A 20,016-nucleotide genomic window follows, 5' to 3' on the forward strand; every position below is an offset into this window, starting at 1 on the left:
TTTAAAAAAAAAAAAAACAAGAGTAAAAATGACCATTATGCATTGAGCCTTACCAATACCATCGGCCCCAATACTAATAACTAAATCCTTGAGGATACTCATGGGGTTGGTAACCTAATGGTGAAAATGACCTCAATCTATCATCATTTGAGTCAGTTGGTTGTGTGTTCGAGTCTTGGCATGCTCCACTATCGCCCATTGATCTTGTGGAACTGCCACATGCCATACGAAGGCTTGTCTTGAGGGTTATGATCACTACTATAGAGCACCATTTTTTTATTACAAAAAAATAAAATAAAAAGTTGAGCAGGGATCATATAGCTGCATGATAATTACTAGGGGCTACGAAAAGATGACTGCTAGGTATATCAATTTAGGAGTTGCCAAAAATATTTTCCTTTTTCTTCCCGAAGGCAATGTTTGGTAGTCAAGAGAAGAAAAGAAAAGAAAAAAAAAATTCAAAATATTTTGAATTTGGGGAGAGAGATAATTATGTAATCTATGCAAGAAAATAGATGGGATAAGACCCGCTGTTGGCGGCATAACACATTCTTTGCTTTTGTCTTTCTTCCATTTCTACCAGTACCTCCTGCAACAAGAAGCTTTTAATGCAATAACAGTTCCAAACTAGAACGACCAGAACCGACTAGCAGAACAAGGATCACCAAAACAGAATAATAGGACCTTACTAGCAAAAGGAGAAAATTTATAGTTTGAAACAGAATAGTCAGCTTGAGCTAAATTCTGATTGAGTGTTCAGAAAAGTTAAGCTCGTAATGAAGGATGTGATCTTGCTCGCGAAGGTAATGAAATTATCCGTGAGGCTAGCAAATAGAGCCTTGAACTAGCTGCTGGTCGTGAGGTATGGAAGGAGATCAAATTTGAATTCCCAGCAATGGATACTTTGTAATTGTAGTTCTGTAGAAAATCTCAGGATTCCAAGTTCAAACATGGGCTGTGCAGGGTACTTGAAATCAGAATTAAATTTACATTCCAGAAGCTTGTATCTATGATTTTTAGCCAAATCAGAGAGATTTTGAAATAATAAGCAATCTGCAAACTTAATGAAACAAGGGCTTAGCAGGTGTAAAGAGAACTAGATTAAACTGACCTGTTGGGAAAAGAAGATAAAATAGAAAAGATAGAACAGATCATGAATTCACCTGAAACCCTTCTGGAATCCATCAAACAACGATTGATTTGCACTTAAACTGGGTCTGAACTTTTTTCAAATACTTTAAATACTTCACAGAATCATACCTGTCCAAATTCCTCAGTCTTCAAATCCTAAACGATCTGCTTCATCTTCTTCCCCAACGTATGCCAAATGGGTTTCAACTACAACCCTCATAATCTCATCAAACGATTTAATTTCCTTCAAGCAAGCATCCATGACCTCAACAATGGCTTTTCTGAATACCCTTCATGAAGTTCGATTCCGGAACCCTAATGTACACCACAATCGGTTGATCCCTCTCCAAGTCCTGAGACACAGACCTGAAATCTTGCATCACTCGCTGGAAGAGAGTGAGGTAGCCCACGGTGGAGGTGAAGAATCCAAACTAATGTTTTCCTTTCTGTTTCTTTTTCTTTGCTGTCATATTAGTTTGCCCCTTGACATGGTCAATAGTCTTAACGCCAAAACCAATCTCTAACCGTTTTCTCTCTTCTACCATCCATGCTCCCAAGGTGGTTTTGGGTTCTCTTTCCCTTCCTCTAAAAGCTTGGATGCCTACAACAACCAAGCTCTTGGGCTCTTAGAACTTCTAGATCACCTCTGTAACTGGGTTAGTCCCCCCTCCCTCTCTCTCCTTCTCTGTCTCTTTCTTCCTCTGGCTCTCTCCCTTTGGAGATTGGAGAGGGAGGGAGGGGCACACCATGGGTAGCAGAATGATGGAACCAGAGGAGTTCTGGGCCTTTGCTGACTACGTGGGGGACACAACCAGTGAGACCTGCCTCTCCAACAGGACTATTTCTGGTGGTATCTTTCAGGGTCATTCCCCAATTGGTTACTATGTCCCTCTCCTCTTACTGCAGATGTCTCTTGCTTCTGTTACCATCTTATTAACCTCTATGGTTCTCAAGCCTCTAGGCCAACCACTCATGGTTGCCCAAATATTGGTAATTCAATCCTTCTTTCTCTATTGACATTACAATGTAGTTGTTGAGATTGATAAAACACTTACAATTCTTTATGATTGACCAGGGTGGTATCCTACTAGGTCCTTCATTTTTGGGTCGGAGCAAGATAATTGCAAGAGCATTATTTCCATTAGAGAGCTTCTTATTGCTGGATGTAATTGCAGTACTAGCTATCATGTTCTATTTCTTCTTGATTGGAGTATATATGGATACATGGATCGTTAAAAAGATCGGAAAGAAAGCATATACAATAGGTCTTGCGGCTGCCTTCGGTTCCACCTTTCCACCTCTGTTTGGTTTTTATTATTTATATGACTACATTACTGATCCAGTATTATTAATGTCAGTTGGCTATGTTATGAGAACAGAGACTCTCTTTACATTTCCTATCATAGCTCGATATCTCTATGAACTCAATATCTTAAATTCAGAATTTGGTGCTCTTGCATTGTCTTCCTCAATTGTGGGTGGTATATTAAGCATCTTATACCAAATATGGCGTGTCAATGGCTATGAAATTGATATAGCAGCAGTTTTACAATATATCGCTTTTATGTTGGGTATCCTCTTCGTCGTCCAACCAGTGGCATTGTGGTTGATCAAGAGGAATAAGGAGGGGTACACAGCTTCAATCTGTTCCATTTTCATAGCAGTTCTAGTGTCTGGATTAGTAGGCTATTTCATTGGCTTCCATATTGCTTGGGGGCCTTTTATTCTGGGACTAGCTATACCTCCTGGACCACCTTTAGGAGCAACCTTAGTAGACAGGCTTGAAATCATTGTTTCATGGATTCTTATGCCAATCTTCTTCCTCAAAATTGGTTTGGCAATAAATATTTATGTCATGGAATGGTCAAATATTCTGAATGTGGGGATTATAATCATTATTGGCTGCTTAGGGAAATCAATGGCAGCCTTCATAGCTGGTCTTTCTTGCAAGTTACCCTTCTTGGATGCTGTCTCACTTAGCCTCGTTGTCAATGTCAAAGGTGTTCTTGAGCTTACCCTTGTCAAAATATATAGGAGAAAAGAGGTACAATTGATCAACTACCACATATATATACATCTCTATTTATGTTTCGAGCAAGTGTTTTATGTCCCGGAGCATCCCCTGTGTCTGGAAACAGGGAGTCCGCGAACCCAAGAGGAGCACCTGCTGTCTGTGGCGCAGGCCCTGCTCCTGGACATAAAACTTTGTCCCTTATGATTTCAGTCTGTTTCTTATAATGCAACTAATCATCAAAGAGGTTTTTTTGTTTATATGGGCAGAAAATAAGCAATGAAATCTTTGTATTGTTGTGCACATCCATGCTGATCACAACAATGGTGATCACCATCCTTCTGAAAGCTATCTATAATCCTTCAAAGAGATATCTTATTTATAACAGAAGATCCATTATGGACACCAAACCCAGTGATGAACTTAGATTGTTGGTGTGCATCCACAGAGAAGAAAGTGTTCCCTCCCTGGTCAACATTCTTGAAGCCTCCAATCATACCCAACAGAGTCCACTGGCTGCCTACATTCTCCATTTGGTAGATCTTATTGGTCGTGCAACACCAATATTTATCTCTCACAAATCATCCATGTACACTTCTTCCAAAGCCCAAGTCTCTAAACACATCCTTAATGCTTTTGAACACTATAAGGAGAATCACAAAGATACAATGTCATTGAGTGTCTTCACAGCTATCACTCCACCTGCTGCCATGCATGATGAAGTCTGCAAATTAGCACTAGAGAAAAGAGGTTCCCTAGTAATTCTTCCTTTCCATGAGCAAAGAGCTAGCAGAGGCAGTATATCGGAGAAATCTCGAGTGGGCTCTAGGTCTATGAACATAAGAGTCCTTGAAAATGCACCTTGCTCTGTTGGAATCCTTGTTGAAAGGGGACTTTGGAATTGCTCTAACACAGCATCATCTGCATTATCAAGTTGGTTTCCATTTCGAGTTGTTGTGTTGTTCTTCGGTGGTCCTGATGATAGAGAGGCTTTAGTTTTCGGGGCTCGAATGTCTGGACATACCAAGGTTAATCTCATGGTAATCCGAATCCTTACAAACCATGATGAATTCGACGAAAAATTGGGAGAAATTAAGATTGATGATGATATGATTAGTACAGTAAGGTATAACATGGCTGATAATGATCGGTTCAAATACATTGAGGAAACAGTAATGGATGGCAGTGGGACTCTTCGTGTAATTCAGTCAGTGAAGGATGATTGTCAACTCATTATGGTGGGGAGAAACCATGATAGAGATTCACCAGCTACAACAGGACTTGCAGAGTGGAATCAGTTCAGGGAACTAGGAACTATTGGGGACTTATTGGCTTCCCCAGATTTTATGAGTGATGCCATGATCTTGGTGATACAACAGCATTCTACTCATGGAAGAAAATTCACATAATCAATAGGCATTAGACAAGGGCTACTTATCATCATACTTTATGTGGAAAAAAAAGAAAAAAAAAAAAGAGAAGAGAACAATGGTTGAGAAGAAACTCAGTGATGGAGTGTTGAGTAGTGCATGTCTTGTATTTCTAGTGATAGGTTGTTTAATTACAGGAATTGCAAATATGATGACCAGTTCACATCTTATGAGGATACATTATTCTGATACGGTTTCCAACAGATGAGAGAGAGAGAGAGAGAGAGAGAGAGAGAGAGAGAGTATTAGAGTCGACTTATGAGACCAGATCAAGTCCACGCACGAGAACCATTCTCGGGCTGATCTGCACAGATGGAATCTACCCAACAACTAACTTTAGGGTGGATTTATCTGTGTGGATCAACCTGTACGAGAACCTGATCCACACTCCAGACTTATAAAAAGTTAAGATGGTTAGGTGTTGGGCTAAATCCCTGTATCGGGATCAACCAATTATAATTGGGTCGGGCTCAAGCCCGACACGTTTATAAAACAAGCGAGACCAGTTTGAGCTTTAATCAACTGGGTTTGGTCAGGAGTGTTGTGTGGGCTAGGAATTGACACCCTACCTCATGTGTTAATATTGCTTTGACAAAATTTTGGATACCAATTAATCTTGTATTTTTTTATTATTTTTATTTTTTATGGAAAAGGAAAAATAATTCAAAACATCAATTTTTTAGCTAAGTTTGGAGATTTGGGAATTTTTTTGTCATCACCAAATATGTTATCCTACGCATTAGTAATACTACTTTGTTACTGGGTCTGAGACAAAACTAGGTATAGACAAAGAATTATGCACATCCAAAAGTAGGGGGACATCACTTCAAGGCTACGGAGTGGTACTATAATCTGAAAGAAAATTCCCTAATTCCTCTGAGTCACTCCAAACCTCCTTGATTCTCCATCCATCATCCAATGCCTGCTTTAAACTAAAGAGAAATCACCGAGTGTAGGCTTCAAAGTTTATTTTCTTTTCTTTTTTCCCTTTTGTTTTTCTATCATCATATAATCAGCACTTAATGAGACACATTCCCCTCTATATATATATATATATATAAATAATTGCATAAGTGAATCCCACACAAATAAGAACTGGTGGGTTTACATTGGAAAAATTAGACGCCATAAATAAAAAGCATATGGATTGGAGTCACCTGTTGGGGTATATGTGACAAGCTTGGCCAGTCCATTGTTTCACATGATTAAGAAACGAATAGGGATTGGGTTTACTCAGTAATGTTAAAAATACTAAAGAAATTATTTAAATTATCACCAGGAATAGAAAGTGAAAAAACACAAAATCATATGGTTAAAAGAAAATGTAGAGATAGCTTTAGTTTGAAAGCCCAAAAGGCCAACAGCCCAAATTCTCTTAGAGAAATCAAACGAGAGAAATGTATGCCAAATCGATTCCTGTTTAGACAAAATCCATAGGTCGAATCTACAGTCATCCATTTCCCCCAGAATGTTTTTGATGGAAATTCCTCGACAAGCTATCCTCTAAAAAAAGTTCTTAAATTTGAGATGAAATTTATTTTTTCAAAGAAAATACCACCAATTAGAACTTATAGATAAGCATAGACACCTGTTTGAAATTTTGGCAGCAGGCTGATCTTCATATAAAACTCTAATTTCTTTCCCGGGTGGTCTAATGAAATATCTTAAATCAAAATATCTCAATCAGTTGCTTGAAGCCCACATCCCAACTATCTTCTTCCCTACATATACGTACACCATTTGCTATAGCTCTTCACTTTTCAATGTCCTTTTTCTAGTTTCAGTTCCTTTCAAAGACCAGCTCTGGTTGGATTGACCTAAACCAGCCGTTTGAACCCTGAGGTCAGCTCCATTATATTATTTGTATTTGCATATAAATTGCTTGCAAATAGATTCAGATAACCCCAAGCGGGTAGCCAAGTTGGCAAGGGACTTTCGCCTCAGGAAGCGTGTGGTTTTGAGTTCGACTCATTTAACCTCTTTGGGATCACTCACATGGGGGTGTTTAGTGCTCTTCACTGCTTTCAACGAAAGTTGATTGGTTTTTATTCAACCCCCATCTGACCCGGTCCATGCTGTTGTGGGGTAAGACCCCCCATATGAGCTGGTCCATGCTGTTGTGGGGTCAGGCCAAAGACCTGAATACCCATCGACCATCGTTATAAAAAAAAAAAAGATTCAGATAATATTCAGTCTACTTATGTCATGTTTAAAAACATACTTATAAGACCAATTTGTCAATTAGTTAGTTTAAATCCTGATTACAGCCCTATTATCACATTACTTTGTGCCCGATTTTGGATTGAAAACCACCAACCGAATGAAAATGTGTCCATTCTATAGCATATGAAGCTTGAACAACTAAACTGGTGTCCCAGTCTTGGTGGTTATACTACCTTCAATGAATGGCGAAAATAGGGCATCCTCATCATTCCACAAGGCATAACGATGAATAACCCTAGAGAGGCTCTCTCTCTCTCTCTCTCTCTCTAGGGTTTCTAGATTTTTCTAAGATGTTCTGGGAGTATCATAAGTCTTCCTAAGGCTTTTGGGATTTTTAGAGATTTAAGGAGTTTTCTAGGATTTTGCAAGCAATCTAGGATTTCCTTGTGGCTTTGCCACATAAAAAGAGGTTTTTTAAATAAGGGGGAGGTGTTTTTTTATTTATAGATTTTCAGATATCCAATGTTGTGTCCATTGTGGCACCACAATGGCCTTTATGGTGCTACATGATATTTGACTTACTTTGGATTTTATTCAGTATTTTGTTGATACATTTTGGTCGATAACTTACAAACAAGGTATCGTTGAAAAGCTTGTGATGAGTACTATCCAATAGTATAACAATCGGACATAGATTCAATAGGGAACATATTTGAAAAGACACAAAAAACACTCTGTGAGGGCATAAAAGTTCATTCTCCTTCAGATATTTTAGAAACTTACTACAAGTATCCTGGGTAATGTATCAACTTCTTCAAAACTTGAGCTTAATTATAGTCCATTTATTGATTCTCATATTAAAAGAATTCTCGTAGGTCGGCTATACATTCTCTAAGTTCTAGGTTGGATATTTATCTTGGTATACATTTTGTAAGCATTGTTGGCAAACCGGGTTTTGACAAGGAAAACTAGGCTGAGTTTGGTCAAAAGATTAGAAACCTGATCAAAAGTCATGGTGACTCATCATGTATTAACAAATGACAAGACTCGGACCAAATTATACCAAGTCATTATAAACTCGTATGTTTTGCCCGAGTCATAACAAAATGATCGATTCTTGTCAAATTGAGTCGGCATTTATGAATTTGTTTTGAACTAAAATATATTCTAATGATATTCAATGTTCGATGTCTATGGTCTTCTGTATTGAGTCTAGTGACTATTGAGTGTATATATTTAAATTTTAATTAAAAAAATATGATTCATGACCATGACATCTTCAAGTCAGATGTTATCATTGTCATCCAATAGACAATGAATGTTGGGCTTCATAGAAAAATTTTTGAAAATAAACACTTTTATTCTATTTTATCTCATTTAATTTAATTATTAATTATATATTTGGATCACCTGAGAAAAACTAGTATGAAAATGAGAGGAGGAAATTTGACATGACTAGCTTGGTATTTTGTGATTCGCTCTAAGTCACCAGGTTTTCAAAATGACGAATGTAGTCACAAAACTTGATTTTCCAACAATATTTGTAGGTGACAAAATCAATAAAAATCACTATCAATCCCATGAATTAATAACAAACTATCAATTTTATGCAAGGAACCAATTAAAGCTTTTTTTTTTTCTTTTATGAAAACCAATTAAAGCCAAACAAGGAATTTTGTGCAAGTAACCCAACTAGGAGCCAAACAAGGAATTTAGTACTTGCTCATTACTTGGCACATTTGTGGTTAGCTTATTATCAATGTAAATCAAAATTGGAAACCGGGCCCCTATATATACGATATGGTATACAGCTGGCATTAATGGTCGGTTACTGGAAGTCATCGATACTTGAAGTTGTGAACTTGAGCGGATCAGGACCGTTCAATTTGAAGAATCCACGGCCAAAGAACTTGTCATGCATTAGCTGGCAGTGATCTCAAGAATTTATTTTCCCGCCTTGTGTAACGATCAAAATATCTTAAACCAGTTAGTTTGCTTGAGCTTGAAGCAACACGCCTTAACGATCTTTCTCCGTTATATATACCGTACACCATTAGCTTCTTCAGTTTCGACTTTCGAGTTTCATTTCCTTTGAGAAGCGGAAAGCTCTGCAACTTTTTAGGGTTTCTGCGAACACTTCGATTGTGATCGCCATTCTTTGCTCGTGTGCGAGAAGAAATCGACTCATCAGAGGATCCATCTTTGTTAAGTGGAAATCAACTCAGGTTTGGTAACTTCTTATCACGACCCGCGTCTTCTATTTACGAATTTCTCTGGAGGAATCAACCTTTAATCTAAGGGAGAATCGAAGAGAGCTATCAATAACTGGCTTGATGATCCGATTCATAAAATCTGTTTCCTTATATAGTTCATCGAAAATGCACTTTTGTTGTCGTCACTCTTTAGAGTTCCAGAACTAGAACGGCTTGTCGGTGACGATCTTTGTTCTGCGTCTTCTAAAGGGTTTTAGGGTTTTCCCTTAAGCTACTTATTTTTGGAATGTAGGCGAAGGATATCTTCTATTGTTTTTATCTTCTGTAAAGCAGTGTTTGCTATTCTCTGAAGTTAGTGTTTCTGTTTCTTTGTCTTCTAGTCGTCATGACTATTGCTGTCGAGTCTGCCGCAAGGGATGGGAATAAGCACGGTGTTTTTAATCGCTTGGGGGCTACAGCTGCTAGACCCCTGAAAGTCTGTCACTACTGGAGGTCTGGGAGATGCAACAGGAATCCCTGCCCCTTCCTTCACAGAGAATTGCCACCACCACCCAGTATCAATGGAATGGCTTCTAATCGGCCACGGAGATCTGCCTCTTCCAACACCTGGGTCCGGAATCAAGGTGCCGGATCGGCTACTGTTCCTCAAAAAATGCAAGACAAAAATAATGATGCTGGATTGATTAATATTGCTCGCAAGAAAGACAAAGTCTGCCATAATGTTCCTTGCGAAACGCAAGACCCAAATCATACTGCCGGATTGGATCGTGTTCAAGACAAAGTTTGCCGTTATTGGCTTGCTGGAAACTGTAGTTACGGAGACAAGTGCAAATATCTGCATTCTTGGTTTCTTAGCGATAGCTTTACATTATTGAAGCAGCTTGAAGGACACCAGAAGGTACGCCTCTTGATCATAGTTTGTTTTTGCCTTATCTTTTAGGACTAAACTTTTCTGTCACCACCTGTAGAGAAGTAAGAATTTATGTATTCGTTTTTTTAATATGGATTCTCTTTGTTATTGTATTACGTTCTCTATCGTTGCACTAATCCAGTGAAGCTTGTTGAGCAGGTTATTACCGGTGTTGCTCTTCCATCCGGTTCTGATAAGCTTTATTCTGCGAGCAAAGATCAATCTATACGTGAGTGGGACTGTCACACTGGGCAGGTGATTATGATCATTTAAATTTTAGGTCTATTTGTTGTTAGCTTATTGATTAGTCCCTCTATCCTAATCTATCGTTTATCTATGTATGTCTTTCTATCCATGTCTATCCATCTATCTGTTTTAATCTATCCTCATTATCTCTTCCGATCTCTCTTATATGTGATATTGGAAGACATTATTTTGTTCAGTGTGCTGCTGTGGTCAATTTGGGTGGTGAAATTGGATGCATGATGAGTGAAGGGCCGTGGCTTTTTGCTGGCATTCCAAACTCTGTTAAGGTGATCTGATTTTCATGAATGGGCTTTTTCCCATATCTTTCTTTTTTTTCTTTTTTTCTTTTTTTCTTTTTTTTTTTTTTTTTTTTCCTTTTTTCCTTTTTTCCTTTTTTTTTTTAACATTTTTGAAGTTTTGGGAGAAATTTGGATTTTTATTCTTTAACTACTATTGTTAGCTTCAAGTAGCTTGATTTGAGAGATATCTTCCTTCTTTCTTAATTTATGGCTTGTAATGGTGATATTGCAGGTGTGGAACACCCAAACTGGCTCTGAATTTAGTCTCAGTGGACCTGTTGGACAAGTGCATTCCCTTGTTGAGGCAGATGGGTTACTCTTTGCTGGAACCCAGGTAATTCTTTGGGCACAACAAACTTATGCTTTTATTCTCTCTATTGATGAATTTCAAGTTGTTGGGACATAGATAAATAATGGCACCCACCCGCACCCACCCGCACCCACCGACCCCCCCTGTGATGTCTAACTATGGAAAATGAATATCAGTAAGCAAGATTTCCCTCCGTATGATTTTGACCCTGACCGATATTAATCCTTCCATTATTTTCTTCAGGATGGTAAAATATTGGCATGGAAAATTGATGCCGCAAGCAACTGCTTTCAACCGGTTGCATCACTTGAGGGTCATAGTCTTGCAGTTGTTTCATTAGTTGTTGGAGCTGATAGGTTGTACTCAGGCTCAATGGACCATACGATAAGAGTAAGTTAGTGTGGCAACAATGATTTTCTACCCCTAAAGGACAAATATTACAAATGTTTGATAGTTTATTTAATTTTCTGAATTTTTCCCGAGCCTGTTTTCATCTTATACAGATTTTTATGTTTTGGGTTATTAATTTACTGTGGATTCTGATCTCTAACTTTCAAGTTTATACCTAGATCTTATAGGTAATAACGATTTATTCTGGAATTATCAGAGAAACCATGGTTTTTATATAATGTCCTAATATACGTTGATATTCCAAATTATAGTTTCTTTTCCCTCGAATTGCATTTTTTAGCTTTAGCATTAGAGATCTTGGTTATCATGTTAACCAACCTGGAATCCTGGACACATGTTGTTTCTCTTTATTTGCTTTTAATATTTCTGCATAGACATGTTAAAACTAATCTTTTGGTGTAAACTGTTGAACTTACTTTCAGGTGTGGGACCTAGAAACTTTACAATGTATCCATACACTGACAGGCCATACTTCAGCTGTGATGTCTGTTCTTTGTTGGAAGGAGTATCTATTATCTTGTTCACTTGACAAAACAATAAAGGTTTGTTATGTCCTTTTTTTTTTCTCTTAAGAATTGGCAGGTCTTTCCCTTCAATGAATAGCTATTAATGGTTGTGCATGCATTTGAGTTCTTAGCTGTCTCTTCCTTATTTATGCAGGTGTGGGCTGCTACAGAAAGCGGCAACATTGAAGTAGTTCATACACACAATGAAGAAAATGTATGCCATTTGTGGAACATTTTTTATGATTAATCTTACAGTTTTCGCATTTGTTGGCTCTGATACTTCTTATTTTGAGATTCGCTTAGATTTGGTTCTCTGTTATTTTGCTGAGATCACCACGTAATTTGAAAGGCTCAAACACATATCTAGGAGGGGAGTTAATTGGAAATTGGTCTCATCACAATTGTCAGTTGCCAAGTTTTTAGAATTGGGTGTAAATGTTTACTTCTTCTGGACCTAGATAACATATAAAGATATTCCTCATTCTGAATTTTCTTGAAAAGGGTTACGTCGTAACTTGATTCCACCATATCTACTTCGCTGTGGTTGTTTTAGAACTACCATGGTTGGTGTGTACACCATTGAAGTTGGGTTCCTTAGCATATGGGCCTTACGTGGTTTGATATGATATGGGTAGATTTGTATTCAATCTGTTGATATAACCTCTTAATATCTGAATAATGGATGTGGGTAATTGATTGCTGATTCACATTTTCTCAGTTCATTGAGAATGTTTATTGACTCGATTTTCTTTCATTACAGGGTGTGCTTACCCTCTGTGGAGTGCATGATGGACAACTGAAACCTGTCCTGATGTGTTCGTGTGACGATAATACTGTACACATTTATGACCTCCCATCGTGAGTGTTCAAGCCTCAACATCTCTTCTTTTGTTTGAATATGCATTTGCTTTATGATTTCCTACCCCTCCCCTGCCTTCATTTTCCATCGGTAAATTATAGTAGTCATTTTTGCCTTCATACTAAAACTCTTTTTGTTTCATATGTTTTAGATTCAGTGAGAGGGGGAGAATATTCTCGAAAGACGAGGTCCGGGTAATACAAATAGCTCCAGGTGGGCTTGGGTTTTTCTTTACCGGTGATGGAACTGGTGAACTCAGAGTGTGGAAATGGAACGACAAGCCACTGAACTAACAAACGGAGTAACCATATGATTGGAATCAATAGTAGCACGATATTGATTGGGATGCAATGGAGAGACCTCTGTTTCGTTTTTGTTGGGATTTTTCTCCTTTGAATTGGTTATTTCCCTACTGATGGCCAAAGGTGGGGAAATGAATCAAGTTTTTGTTTTGCATCTCCGTCCAAGAATGCGTGGACGTTAATCCTGTATTCTATCAACGGTAGAATTATTTTTGAGACAGTCTCTTTTAATTTTTTTTTATATGATCACTTTGGTCATTCATAATGCCTTCCCAATTGGAAGAATGGTTGTAACCTAATCTCAAATGTAAATTCAGTTCAAGCAAAGCCTCTCCACCTTTTTTCCCTTAATTGTTTTCATTTCCTCTTGTATGATTTTTTTGTGTCAGAGCACGGTCTGAGAGAACTTCAGTAAATAAAGTGAATCAGATTCTTGACTAATTCTTTTTTATTTTTTATTTATTTATTTATTTTTTGTGCGTGGAAGCCTTTCATCCTAGACGTGATTTATCATTTTTTATCTTCCAGTCATCTGAATGGGTTATAGATTTTGCAGTTGTTGACTTCTGGTGAAGTCAAACTGTAGCGTTGAGAGGTTATCTAATGTAGGGGTGTCAATGGTCGGGCCGGGTTGGTCTCAGTCGAGTTTCTTCACTTGGAAGTCTTGCAACGTGAAAACCTAGCTTTGGGGGTATGATATGATTTATAATTGGGTCAGTCGGTGCATTATTTAAATTACAATTCTAACCAAATTTAAATCACAATTTAAAAGATTCTTGGACAAGAAGAATATGTAAGAATCAGGGAGCCTGATGAAGACTAACCAAATTCTTTGATCGATCATTCATACTCTAATTAGCCTATTTAACCTGATTACAACCCATTTAATGACTACTTATGGCATGTTTAAAGATTACTTATAAGACCAATTGGTCAATTAGCCCGTTTAAATTCTGATTAGATACCGGTTATCACAGTTACCCTGAGCCCAATTTTGGATTAGAAACCACCAACCGAATGAAAACGTGTCCATTTCGTAAGCAAAGCTTGAACAATTAAATTGGTGAAAAATTGTGAGTGGCGATTGTATATGTTGGAACAAAATATACGGTCCCAACCAGTTGTCACCCCTAGTTGTGGGAAACCAATTTTTGATTTTTCAAATATTGGAGAGCGGTTTTGTAAGTCTAGAGAGAGCGGTGAAGTATATAGTCTCACCATTTGTGTTGAGTAAAAGAGGATTCAAGAAAATAAAAATTTAAGACGACAAGAAGGTGAATGGCTGAATCCACTACCCCACTAGTAAAGTGTATATATATATAATATATATATATATATATATATATATGAAATTACATCGGTGTCCTCATTAATTTTTTATATATAACCAGAAATGACTAGAAAGAGATACGGAAAGAATGATAAAAAAAAATAAAAATAAACAAAGATGATCAAATAACCACACTTTGATGGTGTCTCGGTTGTTGGTGGTTATACTACCTTCAATGAGTGGCTAAAATAGAGCATTCCCATTAGCCACAAGGCATAACGATGAATACTTGGTCAAAATGCATGAAAAGTTGACCATTAACATGGTGGAAATACAATAATTCGAACCTTAATGTGAAAGATAATTAGTGAGATTTGATCCTTACTATTTGAAAGTAATAGCGATGTGGAAATAATGCAGTTTGATCCTTACATTGTGGGTTTATTGAAATAGGATACACTCTTGTATTAGGGTTTGGGGGAAGAATAAAAATGAACAAATAATGAGATAAATAGAATAAATGAATAACAATGTACCATGCAGACTCTTCAATGGATCAAGGAAATGATCTCAACTCATCTATGTGGTTTCCACTTTTGCAATGGTTTCCTAGGAATTGCCTATACTTCTTTGAATTCCATGCTCTCTTTAAGTCTCTCCAAGGTTTTTCGAATTTTCTACGATGTTCTGGAAGTGTCATAAGTTTTCCCAAGGCTTTTGGGATTTTTTGAGATTTATGGGGTTTTCTAGGATTTTCCAATAAATCTGGGATTTCCTCATAGCATTGCCACATCAAAAGATGTTTTTCAAATGATGGGGGAGGCGTTAATTTATTTATAATTTTTTATATATCCAATGTTTTGTCCTTTGTGGCACCACATTGGCCTCTGCAATGCCAATGGATATTTGGCTTGATGGGGGAGGTGTTAATTTATTTATAATTTTTTATATATCCAATGTTTTGTCCTTTGTGGCACCACATTGGCCTCTGCGATGCCAATGGATATTTGGCTTACTTTGGATTTTTCTTTGGTATTTTGTTAATATATTTTGGTCTGTAACTTAATTCTTTATCCAGTAGTTTGATTTTCACAAACTAGGCATCATTAGAAAGCTTGCGATGAGTAATATCCAATGGTATAATAATAGGACACAATTTTGATGGGGAACAAGTTTGAAAAGGCACAAAAAGCACCCTAAGTGTGAGGGTCTAAAGTTCATGCTCTATTTTAGAAACTTACTACAAATATTCTGGACAATGTATCAACTTCTCCAAAATTAGAGCTTAATCATGGTCCATCTATTGATTCTCATACTAAATGAATTATCATAGATCGGCTATAAGTTATTCTAACTCTTAGGTTGGATTTTTTTTTATTTTTTTTTATTTTTTTTGCATAAGGAGAAATTTTATTGAATATGGTTTGGGCTACACATGGAGTCAATATTACAAATATGGACTAGCCATGGAGTGGATGTAGGTCAGTTTGTCATATACCCCAATGACAACGCCTTCCGGGTCAACGACTCAACAACTCAACAACCATATCGGTATTCCTCGGAACATAAGTGAAAGAACAACTCCTAAAGTAGGTAGAGATATGCTGAATACCCTGCATAGTAGGAAGCGCATCTATTGGAGGAGGGGACCGTGATTGAGGAGCATAGAAATCAACCCCTTACAATCAGATTCAACTGAAATGTAATCCACAACTTCTCCCAGAGCATGTAATAAACCAATGCGAATAACAAAAGCCTCCCATCGAAGGGTATTTGTGAATTGCACGGGATCAGATATAGCAAGATCAGTTTAGATGCAGAGTTTCTAATAATAAAGCCAATGCCTCCCTTTTTTCCAATCATGAGATAAAAATGCATCACAATTCAATTTGATCGATTTTCCAATCGGATCAATTTGAGGTGACAAATGTGAAGACTCCTAAGACTCTTCAAATTCAGAAGTTCCCCACTTACAGACATCATTGGGAGAGAGATTAGATCGATTATATAGGAATTCATTGAGAGCCCACCATATATCGTAGCAAAGAAATGAAACAACGATGGCAATTGATCAACCATTCAGCTATCTTCAGATTGAATCTTCACTCAAGAAGAGAGCCAAATGAGAAGTGTCAAAGACTGGGATCTCTCATTGACTCGCGCAATGATGGAATTTATAAACTCTGTTTCCTTGCTTTATAGTCCATGGAGGAAGCTATTTTGTTAGAGTTTCGGAACTGGAACCGCTTGTCGGTGTCGATCTCTGTTCTGCGTCTTCTAAAGGGTTTTAGGGTTTTCCCTTCGGCTACTTATTTTTGGAATGCTCGCAAAGAAGGTATGCCTCTTGATCATGGTTTGTTTTTGCCTTATCTTTTAGGACTAAGCTTTTCTGTCACCACCCTTAGAGAAAGAAGAATTTATGGATTCGTTTTTTTTAATATTGAATCTCTTTGTTATTGTATTATGTTCTCTATTGTTGCACTAATCCAGTGAAGCTTGTTGAACAGGTTATTACCGGTGTTGCTCTTCCATCCGGTTCTGATAAGCTTTATTCTTCTAGCAAAGATCAATCTGTACGTGCTTGGGACTGTCACACTGGGCAGGTGATTATGATCGTTTAATATTTAGCTCTATCTGTTGTTAGCTAATTGATTAGACCCTCTATCCTCTCCTCTCCTCTCCTAATCTAATCTATCTATCTATCCATCTATATTTGCCTATGTATATCTATCTACCTCTCTCTCTCTCTCTCTCTCTCTTATATGTGATATGCAAATCATTGTTTTGTTCAGTGTGCTGCTGTGGTCAGTTTGGGTGGTGAAATTGGATGCATGATGAGTGAAGGGCCGTGGCTTTTTGTTGGCATTCCAAACTCTGTTAAGGTGATCTGATTTTCATGAAGGGGCTTTTTCCCATATCTTTCTTTTTTATCTTTTTGAAGTTTTGAGAGAAATTTGAATTTTTATTCTTTAACCACTACTGTTATCTTAAAGTAGCTTGATTTGAGAGATATCTTCCTTCTTCTTAATTTATGGCTTGTAATGGTGATATTGCAGGTGTGGAACACCCAAACTGCCTCTGATTTTAGTTTCAGTGGACCTGTTGGACAAGTGCATTCCCTTGTTGAGGGAAATGGGTTACTTTTTGCTGGAACCCAGGTAATTCTTTGGACACACCGAACTTATGTTTTTTACCCTCTGTTGATGAGCAGCTTCAAGTTGTTGAGAAATATTTTAACACTTTTTAGTTTTCCTAATGACTTGCAACCCCACCCAGCCCCTTTTGTTGTCTAACCATGGAAACATAAAATCATGAAGTAAAATTTCCTTCCATATAGTTTAACTCTGAAAGATATAAATCATTCCATTTATTTGCTTTTTTCAGGATGGTAAAATACTGGCATGGAAAATCGATGCTACAAGAAACTGCTTTCAACCATCTGCATCACTTGAGGGTCACAGTCTTCCTGTTGTTTCATTAGTTGTTGGAGCTGATAGGCTGTACTCAGGCTCAATGGACCATACGATAAGAGTAAGATAGTGTGGCAAAGGATGCAAATATTACAAATGTTTGGTAGTTTATTTAATTTTGTGAATTTTTCCTGACCCTGTTTTCATGTTATACAGATTTTTATGTTGTGAGTTATTAATGTACTGTGGATTCTGATCTCTAACATTCAAGTTTATACCTAGATATTATAGGTAATAACAGTTTATCCTGGAAATATCAGAGAAACCATGGTTTTTATGTAATGTCCTCATATACATTGATATTCCAAATTATAGTTTCTTTTCCCAGAATTGCATTTTTCAGCTTTTGCATTAGAGATCTTGCTTATCATGTTAACCAACCTGGAATCCTGGAACACATTGTTTCTCCTTATTTGCTTTTAATATTTCTGCATAGACGTGTTAAATCTAATCTTTTGGTGTAAACTGTTGAACTTACTTTCAGGTGTGGGACCTAGAAACTTTACAATGTATCCTTACACTGACAGGCCATACATCAGCTGTGATGTCTGTTCTTTGTTGGAAGGATTATCTATTATCATGTTCACTTGACAAAACAATAAAGGTTTGATATGTTCCGGATTTTTTTTTAATTACCTATTGGCAGGTCTTTCCTTTCAATGGATAGCCATTTATAGTCGTCCATGCATCTGAGATCTTAGCTCTCTTCCATATTTGTGCAGGCGTGGGCTGCTACAGAAAGTGGCAACATTGAAGTAATTCATACACAATGAAGAAAATGTATGCCATTTGTGGATTTTTTTTTTTGCTTATTCTTACATTTTCTCTTTTGTTGGCTCTGATTACTTCTTATGTTGAGATGCACTTAAATTCGGTTTTCTTTTATTTTTTCTGAACAGTAGGTCTCACTCATTAGGAAGAATCATGTTTCAGTGTTTGTATGAAGTTTTCCTGTAAGCGTAGACATTGGATCACCATGTAGTCTGGACTTATTTCTGGTCCTAGATAACATTTTTCTCATGCTGAATTTTCTTGCAAAGGGTTACAACGTGACTAGGTTCCACTATACCTTCTTAATGGTTGTTTTAGAAATTGCTAGTTTGTACATCATTGAAGTTGGGTTCCTAAGCATAGGGGCATTAAATGGTTTGATATGGGTGGATCTGTATTCAATCTGTTGATATAACAGCTTGATATTGTATAATGGATTTGGGTAATTAGATTATTGATTCACATGCATTTTTTAAGTTCAATGAGAATGTTAATTGACTTGTTTTTCTTTCATTACAGGGTGTGCTCACCCTTTGTGGAGTCCATGATTCACAAGTGAAACCTGTCCTGACGTGTTCATGTGAAAATACTGTACACATTTATGATTGTGATGCAACTTAGAGACCTTGGTTTCGTTTTTTCCCTGCTGATGGCCATGCCGAAGGTGGAGAATTGAATCAAAATTTGGTTTGTATCTCCGTCCATACCTGGACGTTAATCCTGTATACAATCAACAGTAGCATTATTTGTGAAATAGTCTCCTGTAATTTTTGTTGGCATGAATATTTTTTGGTCATGGATGATGCCTTCCCAATTGGAAGAAGGTTTGTGCCGAGATTAACCTGATTTATAATGGAAATTCAGTTCAAGCAAAGCTCTGAACTTTATTTTTTACTTAATTTTTTTCTATTTTTCATTACCTCCTGTATTTTTTAGAGGTCAAGTGGACAGTTTCAGAGAACATCAGTAAATAAAGTGAATGAGATTGTTAATTGATTTTTTTCTGCGCATGGAATCTTTTAAAGATATGATGTATGAAGTCTTATTTTCTAGACAGACATATGAATGGTTTTTTTAACTGTAGACTTGAGAGGTTATCTAACATATTCTTGTTGATCTGGAATCTTTTTTGATGTGATTTGTGAATTTATCAATTCTTATCTTCCAGGCATTTGAATGGATTTTGTAACTGTTAGACTTATGAGGTTGAACCTCTCTGTCTCTCACTCTCTCCAAATAAAAAAGTGTTGGTCCCATCTAAAACCGGATGATTCAAAATTTGCAAGAATGAAGAAACATATTCTTGTTGCACAGCTAGTGAGCAAGAGGAAGAGGGAGATGGTCTCCAATTGTAGAGTTGTTTTTTTTTTTGTTTTTGATCTGTTTTGGGTATTTCTAGTTGTGGTTTATCAGTTTCAGTGCTGCATTATCATTGGCGATGACTTCTACATAATTGCATGAAAAACATTACAGTTTTCGCTGAAGAGTTTCCTCAACTGTCCTCCTCACATATGCATCGTAAAGTGGTAAAGATGGTGGTGTGACTATAGAAGATAAGTTCAGCAGGGATTTCTCTGACAAATAAGATTTCAAATGCAATTAACTAGCCAAATTGTGTATCTTGGTACGACACGTAAATTTGGATGTCCTAAGTATTGGCCTGGATAAACTTGGACTTGGTACCCGTTGTTAGAACCAAAAAAAAAAAAAAAAA

The 20,016-nt window shown here is 37.1% G+C and overlaps 3 protein-coding genes across 3 annotated transcripts; all 3 read left to right on the forward strand.

Moving 5' to 3' along the window:
- The first annotated feature begins 1,878 nt into the window (after positions 1 to 1,878).
- On the forward strand, positions 1,879 to 4,558 carry LOC122074302 (cation/H(+) antiporter 15-like). The gene is made up of 3 exons (XM_042639133.1): positions 1,879 to 2,121; positions 2,207 to 3,175; positions 3,412 to 4,558. The coding sequence occupies exons 1-3, from the start codon at positions 1,879 to 1,881 to the stop codon at positions 4,549 to 4,551; spliced, it is 2,352 nt and encodes a 783-aa protein (XP_042495067.1). The 3' UTR covers positions 4,552 to 4,558.
- A 4,241-nt stretch (positions 4,559 to 8,799) lies between these two features.
- Positions 8,800 to 13,142, forward strand: LOC122074693 (zinc finger CCCH domain-containing protein 48-like). Its single transcript, XM_042639639.1, has 10 exons — positions 8,800 to 8,960; positions 9,329 to 9,846; positions 10,018 to 10,113; positions 10,302 to 10,391; positions 10,636 to 10,737; positions 10,957 to 11,103; positions 11,547 to 11,666; positions 11,785 to 11,844; positions 12,391 to 12,488; positions 12,641 to 13,142. Exons 2-10 carry the CDS (start codon positions 9,334 to 9,336, stop codon positions 12,780 to 12,782), a joined length of 1,368 nt encoding a protein of 455 aa, XP_042495573.1. The 5' UTR covers positions 8,800 to 8,960; positions 9,329 to 9,333; the 3' UTR covers positions 12,783 to 13,142.
- Positions 13,143 to 15,866: 2,724 nt separating this feature from the next.
- Positions 15,867 to 19,298, forward strand: LOC122074694 (zinc finger CCCH domain-containing protein 48-like). Its single transcript, XM_042639640.1, is given in 9 exon segments — positions 15,867 to 16,396; positions 16,569 to 16,664; positions 16,854 to 16,943; positions 17,118 to 17,219; positions 17,446 to 17,592; positions 18,016 to 18,135; positions 18,254 to 18,288; positions 18,290 to 18,311; positions 18,822 to 19,298. Coding segments are annotated over 9 exon segments (729 nt in total). The 5' UTR covers positions 15,867 to 16,381; the 3' UTR covers positions 18,924 to 19,298.
- The last annotated feature ends 718 nt before the right edge of the window (positions 19,299 to 20,016 follow it).

This window comes from Macadamia integrifolia, chromosome 3 (genome assembly GCF_013358625.1).
Source record: "Macadamia integrifolia cultivar HAES 741 chromosome 3, SCU_Mint_v3, whole genome shotgun sequence".
Lineage (NCBI taxonomy): Eukaryota > Viridiplantae > Streptophyta > Magnoliopsida > Proteales > Proteaceae > Macadamia > Macadamia integrifolia.

Bases quoted from the DNA above. Each gene is read 5' to 3' on its own strand.
- LOC122074302 (XM_042639133.1), top strand. From the start codon at position 1,879: ATGGGTAGCAGAATGATGGAACCAGAGGAGTTCTGGGCCTTTGCTGAC. The intron at 2,122-2,206 runs GTAATTCAATCC...ATGATTGACCAG, and splicing joins TCATGGTTGCCCAAATATTG to GGTGGTATCCTACTAGGTCC. The intron at 3,176-3,411 runs GTACAATTGATC...TTATATGGGCAG, and splicing joins AAATATATAGGAGAAAAGAG to AAAATAAGCAATGAAATCTT.
- LOC122074693 (XM_042639639.1), top strand. From the start codon at position 9,334: ATGACTATTGCTGTCGAGTCTGCCGCAAGGGATGGGAATAAGCACGGT. The intron at 10,114-10,301 runs GTGATTATGATC...TATTTTGTTCAG, and splicing joins GGGACTGTCACACTGGGCAG to TGTGCTGCTGTGGTCAATTT. The intron at 10,392-10,635 runs GTGATCTGATTT...GTGATATTGCAG, and splicing joins GCATTCCAAACTCTGTTAAG to GTGTGGAACACCCAAACTGG.